We start from the raw sequence: 17885 nt of genomic DNA, 5'->3' as shown, positions 1-17885 counted from the left end.
CTAAAATTGTTTCATTGCAGCGGCAAGGTAGGCCGACTACAAGAGCCGTGTGAGTTTCCAAAAAGTGCTGACATCTTGTCTTCAACTTCCGTCTACATAAATGAAGAATTTTCGAAACCAACGATCTCAGTGTGTAATCAAGAAGACAAGGAAAATGCGGGGTATGAAAATTTTGACAATGCCAATGTCGCGGCAAGTTTGCTAATGCTATTTCATTGCAGCAACAAGGAAAGCCGACTACAAGAGCCGTGTGAGTTTCCAGAAAGTGCTAACATCTTGTCTTCAACTTCTGTCTACATAAATGAAGAATTATTTTCGAAACCAACAACCTCAATGTGTACCTAATCAAGAAGACAAGGAAAATGCGGGGTATGAAAATTTTGACAATGCCAATGTCGCGGCAAGTTTGCTAATGCTATTTCATTGCAGCGCCAAGGAAAGCCGACTACAAGAGCTTTATGAGTTTCCAGAAAGTGCCCCCACGTCTTGTCTTCAACTTCCGTCCACATAAAAATTATTATAATAATCGATTAATTTTGAATAAACTTTACTTACCGTTCTAGAACACCAAAAATTACTTACCATCGAGTTTATCGTTAGCAACGAGTAAACAGAGCTTACCATCTTGGAAACAGACGTGGTAAACAACCAAATAGAGTACAACCGCGCAAAAAATATTTTAATGTTAATATTGTGTTTTCGTGAAGAATACATCCATTTTTTTTCAAAATGAGGTGGGCGAACAAGGGAACAAGCATTCGTTCGTAGGCTAATAATTTTCTAAAAGCCTGCAACATTCAATAATTCCAAATATTACCACGTGCATACAAAATAGCACCTCAACATATTTACTAAATACTTGTGGTATTCCTAGTAACTAAGAATATGTCTACTAAGAAATTGTCGTACAATTAATTTAAAAATTATAGAGTAGGTACACCTAATTTTCTATAGTGTGAAATGCACTTACATTTTTTGTTAATAATCAATGTTAATTTTGATAAACAAAATGCCTTATCTACCCGAAAACGCGAAAGTGCTCATTCTTTCCAAGTCGATCCGGACCGGAGGGTAACCCAGTATTATAACATCGCAAAGAACACCGTGCAGAGGATAAAACAGACAATATTATGGTGTTCTAAAATATCTGCGACGTTTTATGTTTTCAAACTTACCTAACCTATTTAAAAATATGAGGTTAAAATTTCAAAAAGGCATCTTTACATGTGGAAAAAACTGTAATAAATTGATATTGATATTGCATTTTATTACTTAGTAAGTTACATAATTTGCTTTTTTTTAAATTTTATTCTTTTTCCCCATAATGGCAAAACTGTATTTATGAACACAGAAAGATACGCTTGTTTGAAAATCACACAAAAAATGTATGGGTGCTATTTAAAAAACCAAAGTTGGTTGCCATAGCAGCGAAACAAAAGAAGATAGGAACAAACTAGAAAGACCAGATGATGCAGGATAATACACCAATCAACTTTTATATTAAACATTTTTTCATAAATTGTCAAATTAAAAAGTTACAGCCAATATTTGATACTTTTGTTCCACCCTGTATATATATATATATACAGTGGCGGCCAAAATAAAGTAGGACAAGTCTTATTAAGAAATTTAGCCAAAATTGAGTTGAGTAAACCGGGGTTACTATGTATAATAAATAAATAAATATTTTCATAGTAACCATAGAAAGGGCAAGCAAATTTACATTAGCGAAAAAACATTGTCCTACTTTATTTTGGCCGCCACTGTATATGTATTAGACTTACTAATTTTCAACATTTTCCACGTTATTTTGAAAATGCATAAGAAAATTTACTGCAACCAAGTCCATCTTTCAAATTAGCAAGATGATTTGTCACACGTTTATATAACAATCTTCATAACCATGATTGTTAGAAAAATGGTTACGATTTGGCAAATTAGGATAGCATTTTCTGACAAGACTCTTTATACCGGGACATTTTTTTAACTCTGAACATAGTCCATACTTATTCCCTATGTTCAATTTTAAAAAACACAGATCAATGCATTGTGAGTTGCTATGCAACCAACTATACCGAACACCAGAGATTTTGAAATAATGTTAAAAATTGTTCCGATTGATGGAATTGGTCTATCATGTGTTGCATTGGAAATGTCACGCACATTTCTAATGCTCTGATTGGCATAGAATAACTGCATTATGTGTATTTCTTCTTCAAACAACTTGACCATTTTGTTAAACTGTCAAGTACTTATTTTCGTTACCTTGGTTACGTGATTACATACATGCATTGACCTGTGTTTTTTAAAATTGAACATAGGGAATAAGTATGGGCTATGTTCAATGTTAAAAAAATGTCCCGGTATAACCAGAAAATGTTTACATAACCATTTCTGGTATTGCTAAGGGATAACCATGTTGAATTAGAATCGCACTGATTGTATGCACCACGATAGTTAATGTATAAATATCTACGGGGTCATTATAAGTGGGCGTAGCGGCGCACCTAAAGCATAGCGCACAGCCACCTACGATGGTGTAATCATTTATAATGACCATGAATTATACCATTGCACATTGATTTGACAATTTTCAAAATTGCGCGACTATAAACTGTCAAAGAAATGTCAACTCTATCCTACCCACACAGTTGCCACATAAATTTTCGTATATAGTTGCCATACTTATCCACAATCATTTTGAATCACCCAATACTTATTAGTTTGAAAGGACAAAGGAATATCTGTCATTGCATTTTTCGTTCATATTTAGTATTTGAAAATGTTTTCGAATGATGACAGAACCGATATGATCCTACATAAATTATCCATTACTTTTGTTATTTTAATTGCTTATTATTGTTATTAAATCATACTTTATTGAGAGAGGTATTTTTCTGTTAGAACTTGACATTCATTAGGCTCACGTTAAAAGCTAAATGACTGAATCTGTTGGTAACAATGAAAATTTGAATAATTTTGGTACCACTGTAATCTAAACGCATTTCCCGTTGTCAGTATTGACAGCCAAATTTGAAATTTACCATCAAAGGTTCATTTTTGTAATACCTAGTTTATTTATTAAAATGGTTTTCAGTTTTTTACACTGGAACATGAAATTTTTATTGGGATGCCGTACTTTCATACCGGAATTTATGATGTCAATAACGGTTGCATTGAAGACATAACATAATTTTTTAATGTCGTGTCAAGTTAATACATCCGGTCAGTGCCAATTGCGAAACAAAAAAAACACCAATAATTGTTTTATTGCCAACAGACTCAGTCATTGTTGATCACCCCGTATTTATGAATGCTGAGAGGGGCCATTTCCCCTCTTCTCCCCTGTTTAATGTAGGTACTTATTACAAACAAAGGGATGAAGAACCGGCAGCATAGTAGGGATTCAGTAGATATTACTCTAGGGGCCGGTGGCACCTTGCACCAACGTCAGTTAAAGTTAACTGTACGTTAAAATGCTTCGTTACTTTAGTTACTTATTGTTATAACAATGTGTTCGTATATTTTAATCTGTAGTTAAATTTAACTCACGTTGGTGCAACCGGCCCTTGTAGTTTAATTTAATCTTGGTTTCGTTTTGTTTGGTCGCTCTGATGATGACAGCTTTGCTGTCAAAACGGCCGCAGCTTTAGTTTAGTAATGAGCCAATATCCCAGGATTTTTACTATTACACGTTAAGTGCCTATGTACAAAAATCCATTCTACACCCGGTATGTAGGTACTAATGGTAAACAGGATTTTTTTAAGGAAATTCAATTAGACAGCATTGCTCAAATTTGGATGTCGGAACAGTCATGTCATGTTTCTGGCAGGAAAAAATATAACAGTGAGTCAGTTTATCCAACATGATAAAAATAAATCACAGCCACTCCTTATCCACATTCATCGTGAATAGACTATAGGTACATCACTAGTTTAATTAGAGATTGAACAATTACGACCAATCAAGTTCATACTTTATTATTCTACAACTTAAAGATAATTGGAACAACTTTGAGTTGCTTGTATGGAAATATTGTATCGGATAACTACTGTCAAGCTTAAGTTCCATTTTGTGAAAGTGTTGACATTAAACACAGTTTCAGTAAAAACAGTTTATTATTTTTAAAACTGACATTCACTATTAAAAGATAACTGAACAAAAGATTAAAAGGTATTTACGACAGAAAGTTATTTCGCGACACTCGATAGATAGCATAATGAACTTTATTTCAAATTAGATTAGAATTCAAATTTTAGACAAATTACTATAGTTTGTCCAGCGAGAGATTGGTTGAAATCAAAATCACTAAATTATATGTAGTGAAAGTGCTACCTACCTAGCACACGTAAAATTTGAAATACATATATCCTCCAAGCAGTAAATTTTTGCCCAGAAGTTATGCTCTAATTAATGTATTCTATACTACATTTGTTTAGCAGGAAGAAAACAATTATATAATTTTTCCTACTTTACACGAACACAATCTGGCAACAACGCTTAAAACCTCATTTTATGCGATTTTATTAAAAATATCTCAAAATTTTTGAAACTGTAGATACCTACCAATTCCATTAAGCTTTAAAAACATTACATTATAGTTTCTTTTTTTTTTCAGTCATAATTTTATTTTAGATCATGAACCCTAAACTTTGCTCGTGTAAACGCGCCTCGCTGTTAGCCAATCAAATTTAAATACTCCCTACCACGATTTCCATCTAACAAGAGGATATACTATAGTGCATTTTATAGTGTTGAGTTACAAGCCTGCAATTTAAAATCTCCCAATCTCTCGCTGCACGAAGTATATAATACAGCTCTTTCCTAAAGATATTTTAAACTGATACAGCACGTTCGCGGGACGTAACTTGTAAATTCCATTTTGGTACTATACTCGCACATATTATCTTATCAGTGCTATAACAGTGTAGGTGATTTCCCCTTTTCTATCAAACAAACAGTGGCTGTGATGATAACTAGTTGGCAAGTAGTGTAGTAACATTAATTATGTCCACTAAAAATAAATCAGTTTCTTTTACTAAATTTGAAAGACAATTGAAGATTCCGTTTGTCATTTATGTTCACTTCGAGGCCTTCCGTAAACCAACCACAAAATCGAAAGTATCTTTTGTGCACGAACCCTGTGGATTCGGCTATTCGGTCAAGTGTCTTTACGACAGTTCTTTATCAAAATATGAAGATTTCTACGGTGAAGAGTGCGTGGAAGTTTTTTGGAAGAAAATAGAAGTCGAAGCAAACCACATTTCCGAAAAACTTAAATCTAGAGCAGAGTTATCAAGTCTTAATGAAGAGCAGAAGCGTCTAATTGAAAAAGTAAGACGATGCTATTTTTGTGGCGAAGAATTGGAAGACGACAGGCATGAATACTATTACGAATTGACTGGAGAGTTTGTCGGTGTAGTTCACAAAGCATGCAAATTGCAAGCCAAACTTCCGAGTTTTATACCAGTGGTACTGCACAATCTGTCCAAATTTGGCGCTCACTTTTTGCTGAAGGGCTTAAACTGTAGCAACCCCAGAGAATTTTTTTTCGTCGGTGGAGATAAAGAAGCCAAATTCGGATTCGCGAGAAGTTTTCAAAACCGCATCAACCTCCGATTCATCGATTCACGCTTGTTTATGGACGAATCAATAGAAAAATTGGGAGAAATTTTAAGCGACTCAAAGAAGTACAGCTTGAAGAACCAATTTCCACTGAAAGAACAATTTAATTTTATGAAAACGAAGAACAGTTTTCCCCACGACCACATCAACTCCTTTCAACAATTCTCAGAAGTTAGCTTTCCGAAGAAAGATGGATTCTACGACCGTTTGCATGATGAACAAATTTCAGACGCCAACTACAGGAGGAGCGAGCAGATATGGTCAACTTTTAACTGTCGAACGATTGGTGATTATTTTAAGTTATATTTAAAGTCAAACGTTTTACTGTTGCAAGATATTTTTGAAAATTTTAGATCGCTCTGTTTAGAAAAGTATCGTCTTGACCCGGCACATTATTTTACCATAGCTAGTCTTTCCTGGGAGGCAATGTTAAAATACAGTAAACTTGAATTAGAAGTGTTGCAAGACAAAGAAATTATTGACTTCATTAAATTAAATATCCGCGGCGGCCTCTTGCAATGTTCTAAAAGATTTGCCAAAGCAAATAATCAGTACTGTCCAGATTATGACGGTAACAAACCCAGCAATTTTATTATTTATTTGGATGCAAATAATTTAGCTGGCTACGCAATGTCTCAGCGTCTTCCTTTCTCCAAATTCTCTTGGTTAACTGAAGCGGAAATAAAGGTCGTCAGACAAAATATACATAAATTTACGGGTGACGATGAATATGGATACATTTTAGAAGTTGATTTAGATTATCCCCAAAGTTTACATAAATTACACAATGATTTGCCGTTTTGTCCACAAAAGTTAAAAGTGCCTCTCCAATCAACTGACTCAAAAGATTCGCGAAGCAAGCCGGTCCTGACTCTTGATAACAAAAGTAAATATGTAATTCACTACCTAAATTTACAACAGTGTCTTGAAAATGGTCTAGTTTTAAAAAATATTCACAGAGTTTTGAAATTTAAACAGTGTAAATGGTTGGAACCATATGTTGCTTATAACACAGCACTAAGAGGCAATGCTAGCAATGACTTTGAAAAAAATTTATACAAATTATTAAATAATTCAATTTACGGCAAAACAATAGAAAAAAGTAGTACTGATAAGCCGTTTTACGCCGGTTTTTCCATTCTCGAACTGTCCAAAAAGTTTATTTATGATTTTCATTACAACCATATGCTTTCTAAATACAAAGATAAAATAAATCTTCTCTATACCGATACAGATAGTTTAGTCTACGAAATCGAGACCGAAGATTTGTATCGAGATATCAAATCAGATTCGAAATTCTCGAAACTGTTAGATACGTCAAATATTGACAGCAGATGGGGAATTCCCCCTAAAAATAAAAAAATGTTGGGCAAGATGAAAGACGAATACGGCGGAAAAGTTATACGCGCGTTTTATGGAGTGGGAGCGAAAGTTTATTGTCTAGAGTTGGAAGACGAAGTGATTAAAAAAGGGTCAAGTGTCAAGACATACGTCAAAAGAAAATATCTTTCTCAGTACGATTACGAAAACTGTGTGTTAAAAGATGCTGCGATAAAAAAGAAATATTTTATAACCACTATTTCTGACCATAATATTAAAACAACTCTGACGACGAGAACTGTCTTATCACCTGGCGACGACAAAAGATTTGTATTACCAGATAAGATTAACACTCTGGCTTGGGGATACCAAGGAGAATAACAATTTATATTTTGCACTTCCTGTCTCCAACGATATTCCATTCTAGACAACAATACTTAACTGTTAAATAAATAAAATTGATATTTCAAAGTACAAAAATTTTCTGTGTTGTTCATTGATTAATAATTAATTTTAGTAGTAATAATAGTAAGAATAATTTTATCATATCTTGTGTTTATCTGATAAATTACAATTATTATTATCATATTACTGTTAATTGTTATTGCTAAAAATAAATTCGAAGCTTTGTAATAGTTCTTTCTTGTTATCGAACGATAATGACCTAATTTTCTGATACGTTAATATAGAAATAATCCCCTAGGGATTAGCGTTATAAGTTCTTTGTTGCTTCGTTACGACCAGGTTTAATGTATTGGTATAAATTAATTAAATTATTGTCAATCCAAAAACACACGAAACTAGTCAGACATTAAACATTGAAGGCACCAAGGCCCTCGGTCGGCGTGCTCCCCTCGGACCAAAGGCCCTCGGGTTTCACTCTGCCGACCTCGCGAGTTATCAATCTTTTAACACCCTTGATATCTTAATAACTAGTATAACATTAATTTAAAGCAATATTTAAACACTTTTAATAGATTGTTATGAAATTATAATTCTATGTATAATAAAAATGTTATTATTTGTAACATGTTATTTCTTTCAGTTTTTAGTACAAGAGATGTGAACGTCATTTTCGTTGGATAAAAATTTGATTTTTTTCGAATATGGCTACTACTGGTACAGGTGTCGCAACATCACAGGAGGAGCTCGTAATGGCGGATTTTTTACAATAATCTGCAACAAAAATCTTAATACCATTGACAATCAATTTTTTTTTTCTAATTAGCTGTTTTAACAAAGCTGTTAACGCATTCGTTTTGAATGGGTTAATAAGCTATTAACACATCCGAAATCTAGGAACTTTTTTCAGTTAGTAACACACATGGCCAGCAACAAATTGACTCTGGCGAGGCCTCCGTGAAAATACAGGCCACGACCAAGAAATAGTGACGTCACGAAATCCGGCTGACTACTGTATAACTTATAATACCCAATATAAAGAAAATTATATATTTCAATGAGTAAAATTGAATATTGTTTGAAGAAAAATAATTATTATGATAAAAAACAATAAAGAGGGTTTTCCACATCACCTTAGAGGTACCCAATACATGCGTTGGCTCTTGTGGAGGCCTCGCCAACAGCCCTATCTCTATGTGTTTTATAAGTTTAACTATTAAATTTAAGTAATTTTCTTTTTGGTGGATCTTTATTTTGGGTGCTAATTTGATCGTTGATTAATTTTGAATAATTATTAAGAAATATATTGGCAAGGATATGACTATTTCAATATCAATATCGACTTCAATGTTTTGTTACATAAAATACATTTGTCATTAATTTCTTCTACATATTTTTCCAATTTTAACATTGTCAACTCCCGTAAAATGATCCTTTGTTTATCGTTTCTTGGAAATTCAGTTTCACATTTATCAGAAATAAGCTCTAATAAAAGTTTCAAAGAATAATTCAGAGGGCTGTTTTTTAGAGCATCTCTTGTTAATTTTTTTTAAATATTCACCAACATTTGCAGAGTCATTTTCACCACAGTTGGTAAAATTTATAACAAAATCTGAATTGGTGGTAATGTATGTTAAACAATTTTCACAACAGTTAACAAATTTAATTAGTGAATGTGCACAGTATGCGGCAATATAGAACAAACATGGCAATATAGCAGAATTTGGGGATGTATCAAATGAATTCTTTAATATATCTGAAAAGAAAGAGATGTTTTCAGATAACCGAAAAAGACCATTATCATTTTCATCTCTGTCATCCACTGAAAAGTCTTCTAAAGAAAATGTTCCAAATTTTGCGGACTTTAATTTAAGAAGGCTTAAAAGTTTTAATTATTGTTGGTCTTTTTCTTGCCACCTCTAATAGGGATCCATCGTTTCTGATCATTTTATCGACTCTTAGAACCGATTACCAAAGAAAAAGAGTAATCCAGAAGTTCCCACTGGAAATCCTGAAGGGGACCAGACGCAACAAGTAGAAGTTGATAGGGAGGAACCAGGCCCTCCGTCTCCTAAGAGGAAGAGTGCACCTTGGCAAGAAACCCTCCTCACGCTAATAGCAAATCAACAGGAACAAATTGCATTACTGCGAAAATCCAATACGGCAGGGCCAACGCCCAGCACGTCCGCCGATGGCACTCTAAGTCAGCTCAGGCGTCAACACTAACGCCACCAACTTCACTTACCACATGGGCATCATTTCGCCTATCGGAGTTCGATCCCGACAAAAGCAATTTTACCATCGAAGAGTGGTTAGAAGATGCGTCAAAACTGAAAGGAGAGCTAGGCGCCAGCGACGTCGTCATGATAGCAAAAGCAGGAGAGGCGCTGAGGGGCAGAGGATACCGCTATTACTGTGACTGGCGCCCTGTACGACGAGGTTGGGAAAATTTTTGTAAGGACTTGATTGTCGCTTTGCCAGATCGCGAAACACCAGGTGTCCGTGCTTTTACGGCGGCTACTTTGAGAAGTAAAGACTGTGAATCGCTCAGCGACTACGGAAACCAGAAGCTTCGCTGCATTCATCGTTTTTGTGATGCGCTACCGTGGGCGACTATACTGAGTATGATCGAATATGGCCTTGACCATGGAGAAGCCCAAGCTTCCATCAGGATCCGACTGCCAGGAGATGAGCGAGAACTCCTGAAGTTACTCTCCGAAATTGATGGACGCAGACGCAAACATCAAGCTGTGGTTGGCTCGCGTTGTTTTGACACGGTGGGAACAAAAAGCGCGGCGCGTTCAACAGCCCAACGGCCGGGTAGGTCAGGCCCCTTTTTCCGCGGAAAGTGCTTTAATTGTGGTCGGGTTGGTCATCGTCCCGAAGACTGTCGCGTACCGCAGACAACTAAACAACCCGTAGAAGCGGAAAAGCCAGAGAAGCCAACCGAGTCGAAGGTGTCTACCTGTACGTATTGCAAAAAAGTAGGGCACACTGAAAGTACCTGTTTCTTTAAACACGGAAAGCCGAAGAAAATGTGACTAATCCGCAAAAGACGTTCGTTAAACACCACACCGATCGCTACAGCGTTGTGTAACCACCAAGCTGTTTCCTTGACCTACATCATCGATAGTGGCGCCGATATCTCAGTTATAGGTAGGAGCACAGCGGAAAAACTACAAGTACCTATGTCGCCTACCTCGCGAGTTATTTCTGGACTCGGGACAGAAACTATACCCGCTATCGGCACTTGCGAAATTGTTGTTGTTTTACCGAACGTCAGCATTGATGTTTTGTTTACAGTTGTTCCGGACAATGTTATGCCTTCCAATCTAGCTGCTATTATTGGTTGGGATGTGATTAGTAGACCAAATGTAAAAATCAAAAAAGGAATCGACGGCCTCGAACTTCATCATGACCTATCCAACACCGGGAATGTTCTAACCATCGCGGAAAATGATGCTTTTGATGACTTAGAAGTAACAAGGTTGGCCGAACGGGACCTAGCACGACTAAAACAACTCCTGATCGAGACGCGGGAAGCAACTCCAGACCATATCACCACGAGGAAGTTGACGATCACACTGAAAGATGATATTCCGGTACCGTACCGACCCAGACGATTAGCCCATGCAGAAAGAACCCAAGTCAAAGAGATCGTGGCCGACCTATTGCAAAAGGGAACCATACGCGAGAGCCAGTCGACATACGCCAGTCCAATTGTCCTGGTAAGGAAGAAAAATGGCGAGGCCCGATTATGTGTGGACTATCGCGACATAAACAAAAAGACTGTAAGAGAAAGATACCCGTTACCCCTCATCCGTGATCTGCTCGACTCTCTACGCCACGCGCGGTACTTCACAACACTCGATATGAAATTCGGGTTTCACCAGATGGAAATAGACGAGGGCTCAAAGCACATTACCGCTTTCATCACCCCGGATGGCTTGTACGAGTATCATAGGATGCCTTTTGGTCTCGTCAACGCCCCAGCCGTATACCAACGAGCCATCGATAAAGCCCTCGGAAAGCTCAAGGGAACGGAAGCCCACGTCTATATGGACGACGTACTTATTGTACCCTCCGAATCCATAGAAGAAGGTCTGCAACGATTAGAGAATGTATTACACGCCTTAGCCAATGCAGGGTTTTCATTGAACTATCGTAAGTGTACGTTCCTTGCCGAAGAGACAGAATACTTAGGGATCGTAATCAGTCATGGTTCAGTTCAACCGAGTCCTCGAAAGGTGAGTGCACTTGTACACTCGGCAGTCCCATCAGATGTGAATTCATGGGACTCGCGAGTTACTTCCGACGTTTTATTGAGGGATTCTCTATGATTACGGCACCCATAACAACCTTATTGCGTAAAAATCACGTGTTTCAATGGACCGCGGGGTGTGAAAATGCCAGACAGATAATAATAAGTAAGTTAGTGTCCGAACCCGTGCTGCGGATGTTTGATCCCAAGTTACCATGTGAATTGCACACCGACGCTAGTGCTTTAGGCGTCGGGGCGGCATTGCTGCAGAAAGAACACGGCGTTGTGCGTCCGATAGCTTACTACAGCCGGCGTACTACAAACTGTGAAACAAAATACTGCTCCTACGATTTAGAAACGCTAGCTATCGTGGAGGCAGTGGAACACTTTCGAGCTTACTTGTACGGAATGCACTTTACCATTTTTACTGATTGTAATGCTATCCGGCGGAAGCAAAATGGCTCATGTTGATTACTTAAGCAGAAATCCGTTAGATAAAGTATGCACCGTGCGTGTTACAAAACCCGAACTCACTGCAATCGACTCCTTGCGTGATTATCAGAAAAGTGACCGCTTCTGTCAATAAGTTCTTAATAACCCCGATGACTACAATGAATATCTGATTAAAAACGATCTTGTGATGACAAAAGGACAAGACCCGAAGTGTTTCGTGCCAGTAGCCGCGCGTCTACATGTGTTTGTACCACGATAAATCCTCTCACATCGGTTGGGAGAAGTGCATCGCCAAGATGCGAGAAGAGTTGTTCTGGCCACGAATGGGGCAATCTCTAATAAAATACATCAGGAATTGTCGTCAGTGTGTCCTGGGGAAGTCCCACACCGGACGTCGAGCTGGCCTCTGGCAACATGGTGAAAGACCATCTAGTGCTCTCGATGTTTGGCACATTGATCATGCTGGCCCGTTGGTTAAGAGTCATGGCTGCACGCAACTGTTAGTAGTGATAGATGGCTTCTCGAAGTATTGTAGTTTACGCCCCATCCGCAAAAAGAGCACAGAGGATACAATCAGGGCCTTATCGCTAGTATTCGAACAAATGGGAAAACCTAGCCGACAGGGCAGCAGCATTCACATCGTTAACATTCCAAAATTTCCTGGCTGACCAAGAAGTGCGACTTCATCATATCGCCACCGGTATGCCCAGGGGAAATGGACAAGTCGAGCGCCTCATGCGCACTGTTTTCAACTTATTACGAGCCTCTTTGACCGCCGAAAATGAGAAGAATTGGGTTCACGAAATTTCCGTCATCGAAAACAACATCAACGCAACAGTGCATGGAACCACAGGGTATCCACCGAATGCTCTGCACTTCGCTACTAACCCAAGACTGAAAGCCACACAGCAGTTCCTATCTGGTATTCCAGAAAATGACACCGTTCCTGATCATGACAACACGACCCTGATCGCACAGCAACGCATGAGTCATATTGCCGACGCAGCATCAAGACGCTTTAATGTAAAGCGATACAAGCCCGTTCTGTTTGCCCTTGGCGATCAAGTGGCAGTCGAAGATTCCCAGCACGCAAGTGGTGGAAAGCTGCACGCAAAATACAACGGCCCGTTTGTAATTAAACAGATCCTGCCAAACGAACGCTACCTCCTAGCAAAAAAAGGACAAAAAACGACGGTCGCGGCTCATCAGCAGCTTAGGCAATGGCCGGTCGAAAACACCGAATAGCGTCGTGAGTATCACTAAATCCACGAAAAATCGTGGCAATCTCACAAGTGCGAAAATCACGCAACATAAAGACTGTGGCACATCCACAGGGCGGGAGAACCGCAACATAAAGACTGTGGTACATCCACAGGGCGAGAGAACCGCAACATAAAGACTGTGGCACATCCACAGGGCGGGAGAACCGCAACATAAAGACTGTGGCACACCCACAGGGCGGGAGAACCGCAACATAAAGACTGGCATATCCACAGGGCGGGAGAACTGCAACATAAAGACTGTGGCACATCCACAAGGCGGGAGAACCGTAACATAATGACTGTGGCACAACCACAGGGCGGGAGAACCGCAACATAAAGACTGTGGTACATCCACAGGGCGGGAAAACCGCAACATAAAGACTGTGGTACATCCACAGGGCGAGAGAACCGCAACATAAAGACTGTGGCACATCCACAGCGCGGGAGAACCGCAACAAGATAAAGACCGTGGCTATAATACCACATTAGCACAAAGTGACAATCGCAGTGAAACTAGGAGATCACACTAAATTATTTCTCCTGTTTCAGCGTTAGACGGAGCGAGGCCGCCCCAAGGTCAGGATTGCCGTGTTAACATCAGCACCTCTTCGCCTCGTCGCAGAGGACCGACCGACCTTTTCCTCGTCTCAACATCTGAGGACAACTGATGGCCCAGCGCGAGCATGGATCAGAGACCGCGATACAAAAACAAAAAAGGGAAAAAAAGGATTTGCATAGAGACATTAAAAAACAAAAATTATTATTAATGACAGTTTCTGTTAAAATATACGAAAATAGAAAGAGTTAATAAAAGCAAGTTCCAAAGGAAGTTTAACAGTTTTTAACATATATTTAGTCAAATTTTTAGCGCTTTTGATAAAATGATGTTTATTATTATATCCTAAAGGGCACCAACCAAATAGTTATTTATGTATCAAGGGCATTATGAAGATTGCTCGAGGACAACCAGTTAAAAGGTCGAGGGCCACCAGGCCCGAGAGTTTTTTAGGTACCCGAGAGCATAAACATCGAGTAATGCCCGTGGTGCATACAACGTTTTATGTTTCACTGCATTTGAATTTGTGAACATTTAAAAAATTTATAAATTGTGAAATTGAACTTGCTAAATTTCCTAGTTTGCGGTGGCTCGTATCTATGACGACTTGTTTGAGCGGGCGTAATAAGCGGGCATTATGATTTATGCGCCCTAGGGCATTATAGCCTACTTAATTTATCTCATTGTCAAGGTATAAAAAACAAATAATGATTCAGTGAAACATAATACAGAGTGTCTATAAATGATTGTGGCATCCAAGTAGGCTTTGATTGTGTGCCGACTCTTTCACCAGAAATCGAATATTAGCCTGATCTACGATGTGCAACCCCAGAACAAACTGGTTTTACTGGTTGCCTATTGCGTAGCTTGACAAACAAAATTAATGCTTGCAAAAAAATTAAATAAAAATAAATTAATGAAATGCATTATTGAAAAGTTTCAACACTCTCAACAAATTATGTATTTATTAAACACTTAAGAAGGTGAATAACATCAGTGATTCAGTTAAAAAAGTAACAATATAAATTAAAGGAATGGTTCGAAGTGTTCTCCATTTTGCTCTGAGTATCTTCTCTCTCTTGATGTTACGACAAGATATGGTAATCTCTTCTATTAACTCGTTTAAATTATTAATTTCTCATTTATACACTTCACTTTTCACATAGTTGAACACAGAAAAGTCAGGTGAACAGATTATTCTGAAACCAATTACAATAATTTATGCAGCTTTCAGGATCATTAAGGAGGAGCTATTGTACAGTTGTATGGATGTAAATGCAAGTTCTCCTCTAACAACTTTGTGGCATGTACCTAAGTACTGCAATTTGATGAGACAGTCTAGTAGGTAAGTTCTCGGATGTGCTTCTAAATGATCTCGTATATTTTCAACTACATTTTCCATCACCTTGGGACGACCTGACGATTTCCCCTTTTCAACACTACCGGTAGTAACAAAACGATTAAAAATTCGATGTATGTGAGCTGTGAGGCACTTTTCTAAAACATTTTGGTGCAGGTAGGTACTTAGCTAAAAATTCTTCTTTGCAAGCTTGAACGCTGTATGTCCATTCCTCATCTCTTTTAACACAGTTGCAGTAATAAGACATCTTAAAGAAACTTATTTTGTTCAAGTGTGAAGACTATTTTAGGAATTACTTCTAAAATATTTGTGAGGTTATAAAATTATTCTAATATTCAATATAAAAACAGATACCTAAAGACAATACCTTTGTAACACCACCGGAAGTTATCTAGCTCCAACACTACCGGTAGTAACAAAATGATTAACAATTCGATGTATGTGAGCTGTGTGGGACTTTTCTAAAACATTTTGGTCCAGGTACTTGGCCAAAAATTCTTCTTTGCAAGCTTGAACGCTGTATGTCCATTCCCTGACTCTGTTTTAACACCGTTGCCCGTTGCGGTAATAAGACATCATAAGGAACTTATTTTGTTCAAGTGTGAACACCATTTTAGGAATTACTTCTAAAATATTTGAGAGGTAAAATTATAAAAACAGATAAAGACAATACCTTTGTAACACCACCGGAAGTTATCTAGCTTTGAAAAAAGCTTTTTTAAACAATAAGCAGACCAGGAACGCAAGAAACAATAAAACAGGGCTTCAAAGCGTAAATGAGGTTAAGTTGATTTCGTGTTGACAGCTTGTGAATATATTTGACAATTTGGCGGTTAGTAGTTGACGAATTTAAAGGGGTTGGCAAATTCAAATTCCAGAGCCCTCTGCGATCCCACATTCTTTTATAGACAGTGTAGTGACCCAGTTTAAAATTTAAATTTTTATTACCGGTACCGCCACGAGAGCGCGCCATAGTACTAGCGGCTAGACTAGGTACTAAGGGATGGGGTTGGTGATCCTGGGGAGTTGGCAACGCGGAAAGCGGAAATATAGCAGGGATGAAGCGGTCTCTCGCGCGCGTCGTTGAAGGGGGTAGGTCACTTTTGTTTGGTTTTTCGAAACGAACACACCTTACGAAGAGCGATCCAATATTCCAAAAATCTGTAAGTTACATCTGAACCGATTACACTACCGTTCCGAGTAGATATTTTGTGTCCCCGTGAAGAATCCGGCGTGTTTTTTTTTATCCACACGGGTAATTTATCCCACGTTCGTTGCCGTTTTGTTTTTTTTGGTTTTGGGACCAGGACCACGTGGTAAGGGTATGTTGTAAATATCATTTTGTTGCATGCTGTTTCTTTCGAGAAGGTCCCATTTGTTAATTTTAAGCGTTATCCCTAAGTTTTCCCGGGAGGTTCATTTTTATTTTTGACGATCTGGTAATTTCGAAAATTAGTAGCCGCGCGCGTCCATTTTGTTTTGCTTTCACTAACATTTTCTAAGGGTACTCGACCAGCCAGCGATTATTGTATTTGTGCCATTTAAAGCGTTTTTATTTTATCGTTACTTAACTTTGCGTTTTGATTTGCTTATTTTATCATGGTTTAAGGTTGCGTTTTGCTTTGCTTATTTTATCATTGTTGAATGTGGCGATCTGTTTTGCTGGATTTTCTCATCGTTTAATGTTACCCTTTGTTTGATTGAATTAAACTCGGGTTTTTCTTTGTGTTGTTGCTAGATTTCGGAAAAGTTAAAGTTAAAATGTTGTAAGTACGATCACATGGGGGCTAGGTGACATTCAGGAGGTCGGCGGGTTGTCAAATTTCCGTGGGGGCGACGGTTATGTAGGACCGTATAACGGAGGCGGAACAAGTTCTGCTGTATGCGACTCTGAGAAGTTGACGTGAAGCCCCCGTCGCAGTTATAGGGATCTCGGGAGTTTGTCGGTAAACGGTTGGTTGGGGAAGGTGGAACAAGTTCTGCTCTATGCGGCTCGTGAGAAGCTCATCGTACAATCGCGGCAATCCAAAAGTGAACGATAGCTTGCGAAAATTTCCGTATTTTTCGTTAGATTAAATCAGGCTGTATTCATTGGCGTTCGTGCAGCAGGCGTTACTATTTTGATAATAAAAAGTTGTATTAAATATTTTTTAATAAAAATGAGACTGAGAAGTAATTAATACATTATTAAAGTGAAAGTAAACTTTAGTAAAGAAACCTTTCCAACACCTATTCGCATTGGCCTCTCAAGCCTGTTTTCTTGCCAACCCCACTTTATATTGAAGATGCAAGTCTTACTGCAATGTAATTTTCTCCCCACAGCAGCCAACGACCAATTTTCTTCTAGCTTTGCAATAGCCGTAGCTGTCTGCATCGGAGTGAGATGTGGCATTAAAAAAAAAATTGTTTCAATAATTTTTTTAACGCTTGTGTCAAACTTTGACATTTTAGGACGCCTATGATTTAAAGTAAAAATCAAACTATAAAAAAAAACGTTCACTTTTGGATGGCCGCGATAGTACTATCGGCGCCAACGAAATGTGAACGAATTTGTGGTGCCATAGAAACGTCTTCAGTTTTGTTCTACATTAAATAAAACTTTGTTCACTGGCGTACTATATGTATGGAAGTTAAGAAAAGATTTC

At 38.1% G+C, this 17885-nt stretch overlaps 1 protein-coding gene, 2 long non-coding RNA genes and 1 pseudogene across 3 annotated transcripts; 3 read left to right on the top strand and 1 right to left on the bottom strand.

Moving 5' to 3' along the window:
- LOC138131545 (uncharacterized) lies at nt 1-674 on the top strand. The gene is made up of 3 exons (XR_011159842.1): nt 1-161; nt 222-369; nt 430-674. It is a non-coding gene; the product is annotated as an uncharacterized lncRNA (long non-coding RNA).
- Nucleotides 675-5008: 4334 nt separating this feature from the next.
- LOC138130439 (uncharacterized) lies at nt 5009-6593 on the top strand. The gene is made up of 2 exons (XM_069046913.1): nt 5009-6512; nt 6586-6593. The coding sequence occupies exons 1-2, from the start codon at nt 5009-5011 to the stop codon at nt 6591-6593; spliced, it is 1512 nt and encodes a 503-aa protein (XP_068903014.1).
- Nucleotides 6594-6811: 218 nt separating this feature from the next.
- Nucleotides 6812-14147, top strand: LOC138130438 (uncharacterized; annotated as a pseudogene).
- A 679-nt stretch (nt 14148-14826) lies between these two features.
- On the bottom strand, nt 14827-16549 carry LOC138131573 (uncharacterized). Its single transcript, XR_011159849.1, has 3 exons — nt 15914-16549; nt 15595-15866; nt 14827-15538 (listed from the first exon to the last, which is right to left on the bottom strand). It is a non-coding gene; the product is annotated as an uncharacterized lncRNA (long non-coding RNA).
- Between the last annotated feature and the right edge of the window lie 1336 nt (nt 16550-17885).

The sequence above is a fragment of the Tenebrio molitor genome, chromosome 5 (genome assembly GCF_963966145.1).
Source record: "Tenebrio molitor chromosome 5, icTenMoli1.1, whole genome shotgun sequence".
In the NCBI taxonomy this organism is placed as follows: domain Eukaryota; kingdom Metazoa; phylum Arthropoda; class Insecta; order Coleoptera; family Tenebrionidae; genus Tenebrio; species Tenebrio molitor.
The sequence above is the reverse complement of the archived record's forward strand: the minus strand, read 5'-3'. Positions and strand labels throughout refer to the sequence as shown.